Below are 3,332 nucleotides of genomic sequence, written 5' to 3' on the forward strand. Positions count from 1 at the left end.
AGTTTATATATTGGAATAAGATATGCATCAAGTTGCATTAGTCCACAGATTTTAATATATATTGAAAATCTGTGAAAACTGCACTATATATTATTAGTAAAAGTTTAAGAGGCGAGCTATTTGATCCTAGATTAAGTATTATTATTGAAGGGCTATAAACCATGCATGCATATTTACATTTTGTGTAGAAGGAGTTCATTTTTTTTTTTGGAAAATACGGAAAATTTTGAAATTTGATCTTATAATCTGGTTTAAAGATTTTGTTGTCCTATAATTATTCAAGATTTGGTGTTAACACGATAAATTCGATCATTTTCACGTTTACTCCGATTTTTGCGAGTTTTTCGACGAAAACCTAACTCGTTAGTACTGTTAAGCTAATTGTTTAACTATTGCTCGAGACATATCACATATGACCTTTCAAAGCGTAGAGAGAGAATATAGTTCTTTCATGTGTATTCTTCATTTATTATTGATACTGGAAAGGACCAGGGTGTTCTTTTTCTGTGTTCATTTTCAAACTTAGTCAAAGAAATATTATTATTGCATCATGTCCTGTGGGAGGAAATAATTATATAGATCTTGAAACTTCATTCTCTTTTGATCTTTGAGAGAAGAGAAAAACTGTATGCATATGCGATATTTATAGTGTGAAATATCAATATGTGCATACCCTTAACTATTTCTAGTATCAAACTCTCTATTTCTTGAAGAGGATATATAAAAAAATTAATTTGATGGAGGGAAGTGGTGATACTGAGTGTTCTAAGGTCACTAGCCATTCCGGAGAAGACGAGGCGTGCAGCAAAGGACGAAAGCTGCAAGCAAAAAGATGGAGGAAGTTCAAGCAACAGCACAGTTGAAGAAATCAGCAACAAGAAGTCATCTGTGAGGCCTTATGTCCGATCAAAGATGCCTAGGCTCCAGTGGACGCCTGATCTTCATCTTCTGTTTGAGCAGGCAGTGGAAAGGCTCGGAGGACAAGAGAGTGAGATTCGAAATCGTTTAATCGATAAATAGAAATACTACTTTTGGATCATAGACTAATTCTCCGTTGCTTGTTTCCGGGGTTTTGATTCAGGAGCAACACCAAAATTAGTGCTGCGGTTGATGGACATCAAAGGACTAAACATTGCACATGTCAAGAGCCATTTGCAAGTACTATAAATTAAACTCGGCATTTATTTTTTATGTTTTCGACAAATGCTAAAGATGAAGTTGTTGATCAAATTTTAATTGTAATTTCACAGATGTATAGGAGCAAGAAAACTGAAGAACCCAGTCGAGGTACTTATTTAGTTCATTTCTTTCACTCTAAATAAAGGCTTCATTCAAACTTGATTTAACATGTATTTGAAGTTTCACGTTTCGGTATCTTTACCAACCCTTGTCCATTACAGGGATGATAGATCACATGCTTCACGCGAACCGCATAAATTGGAGTATATACAATCCAAGCCAACTCCATCTACTTTCAAGCTTTCATCAAAGGCATCGGTACTATTCCAACTATAAGTATCTTATCTTTATTAAATTCTTGCTTTTTCTCCTATATTTTTAACAATCCATGATTAATCACTCAAGGTATATTGGCGATGCTTCTTGGAATGGTAACGGGAACTGGCTGGATAATTCTACAATATGGCAGAACACTACATATAACAAGGCAACACCTGGATTTTACCGCACTCTCAGGGAAAGGATCTCGAGCAGCCACTGCAGTTCTAGGCCAGAAAATATTGATTTTTCTACCCCAGTTCTCTCTTATGAAGATTCAAAAGAAGAGTTTGTATCAATCCATAAGCAAGAGACCTGGTCAAGCCAATCTAGACAAAACCCTATTGAGCTCAATTCCTTGAACCAAACTAATCAGCCTCGGAGCTCGAGCGAGCAAGCGATCCTCCGAAAAGAGAGACGGTTTAAACGGCAGGCCACAATTTGTGAACTTGATTTGAATTTATCACTCATGCTAGAATCAAGAGATAATAAGCAGCCATGTATCTTTCATGGCAATGAAGATATGTCTCTGTCGATGTACAGTACTCGATCATCTTCGAAGCAAATGAAGAAGATGAAACAAGATTTCAGTAGTGAAAATGCAAGCTTTTCAAGTTCTCTGGATCTGACTCTATGAGGTACTTGTTCACTTCGATATAAAATTCTAGATTTTCTTGTAGCATTGAAAATAAGGTATGAATATATCAACTCTATATTATCTTGGCAGGTATAGTATTTTTATGAAATTTCAAAGTTATCATGTGCATAAATTCAGCACAATTAACTTCTAATCCAAATATTATAGCTAAGTAACGTATAGAATTGTACGTAGATCATGATCTTCCAGCAATGAGCAAATTAAGTAGGGCAAAAAAAAAAAGAGAGAGCAATAATATAAAAGTGATTTTCACTTCACATGCTTAGCAAATTAAACAGACGATATTAATGAAATTACATTTAAGAATTAAATATTCGAATATTATGCGTTGAAAACTCAAATTGTGTACGTTTTCTATCGCTATATTTGAACTGGATTGATTAACATAGATTTAACAAATGATTTTACGTAAAATTATTTAAAATCGTTGCAAATAATTAAATATTTGATCAAGAAGACAAATTTCAGTTCCCCACTTTTTTGGTTAATTGCTAAATATATTCTTGAAAATTTTGTGTGACACATTCTAAAATCCCAAAGCTCAAATCCATAAGTGCAATGCAGCCTACGTGTTTATTGGGATGCTGAAACAGTTCACAAAGCGCGATGAAGTAGTAAAACACCATTCCTATTATTTATTTATATAGATTTTTTGTTTCCCAAAACGAGATTTCCATGTTATTTTAATTTACTCGAAAATATCCAACTCCCTGGCCTACTTTGAAAATTGTCTGAAACAAAGGGCAAAGGAAGATATAAAATTAATTAATGTGCCTCGCGCAGGCATCAAACAAGCGACTTTCGCATCATTAACCCGACCCTCCAGTTAGGTAGGGAGAATTTTACAAAGTGTCATCTAAATACGATTTTAATCGACTAAATAATTTTTTTAAAAAAATTATTAGTTTGCGCACGTTTTTAGTCCGATTTTCACCAAAGTTCTGATGATGCTAACATGGGGCATGACATTTCTGATATGTTTGCTGAAACGAAAAACTCCTCCAGAAATTGATAATATATGGGTGTTGTGATCTCGTCTAAATGGATGAGCATCAAACCAACAATTTATAGTGTTTGAGAATTTTGAGTGAAGATAATGTCTGAGATTAACACCTGCAAACAAAAAAGTAACTCGTGAATGGGCGTCGGAGGGGTGTCCGACGTAGCCACTCCGATG

At 34.6% G+C, this 3,332-nt stretch overlaps 1 protein-coding gene across 2 annotated transcripts; it reads left to right on the plus strand.

The window, feature by feature from the left end:
- The first annotated feature begins 449 nt into the window (after positions 1-449).
- LOC140838017 (uncharacterized) lies at positions 450-2,217 on the plus strand. 2 transcript variants are annotated; one of them, XM_073204102.1, is made up of 5 exons: positions 450-988; positions 1,082-1,158; positions 1,251-1,287; positions 1,401-1,515; positions 1,585-2,217. In XM_073204102.1, the coding sequence occupies exons 1-5, from the start codon at positions 913-915 to the stop codon at positions 2,132-2,134; spliced, it is 855 nt and encodes a 284-aa protein (XP_073060203.1). In that variant the 5' UTR covers positions 450-912; the 3' UTR covers positions 2,135-2,217. The 2 variants fall into 2 exon arrangements, with proteins under 2 accessions (XP_073060203.1, XP_073060204.1); XM_073204103.1 differs by having other exon boundaries at positions 1,401-1,497.
- Positions 2,218-3,332: the final 1,115 nt, after the last annotated feature.

This window comes from Primulina eburnea, chromosome 8, assembly GCF_022965805.1.
Source record: "Primulina eburnea isolate SZY01 chromosome 8, ASM2296580v1, whole genome shotgun sequence".
Lineage (NCBI taxonomy): Eukaryota > Viridiplantae > Streptophyta > Magnoliopsida > Lamiales > Gesneriaceae > Primulina > Primulina eburnea.

Excerpts from the sequence above, each read along its gene's own strand:
- LOC140838017 (XM_073204102.1), top strand. The coding sequence starts at position 913 with ATGCCTAGGCTCCAGTGGACGCCTGATCTTCATCTTCTGTTTGAGCAG. Across the intron at positions 989-1,081 it reads AAGGCTCGGAGGACAAGAGA|GAGCAACACCAAAATTAGTG; the intron begins GTGAGATTCGAA and ends GTTTTGATTCAG. Across the intron at positions 1,288-1,400 it reads AACTGAAGAACCCAGTCGAG|GGATGATAGATCACATGCTT; the intron begins GTACTTATTTAG and ends TGTCCATTACAG.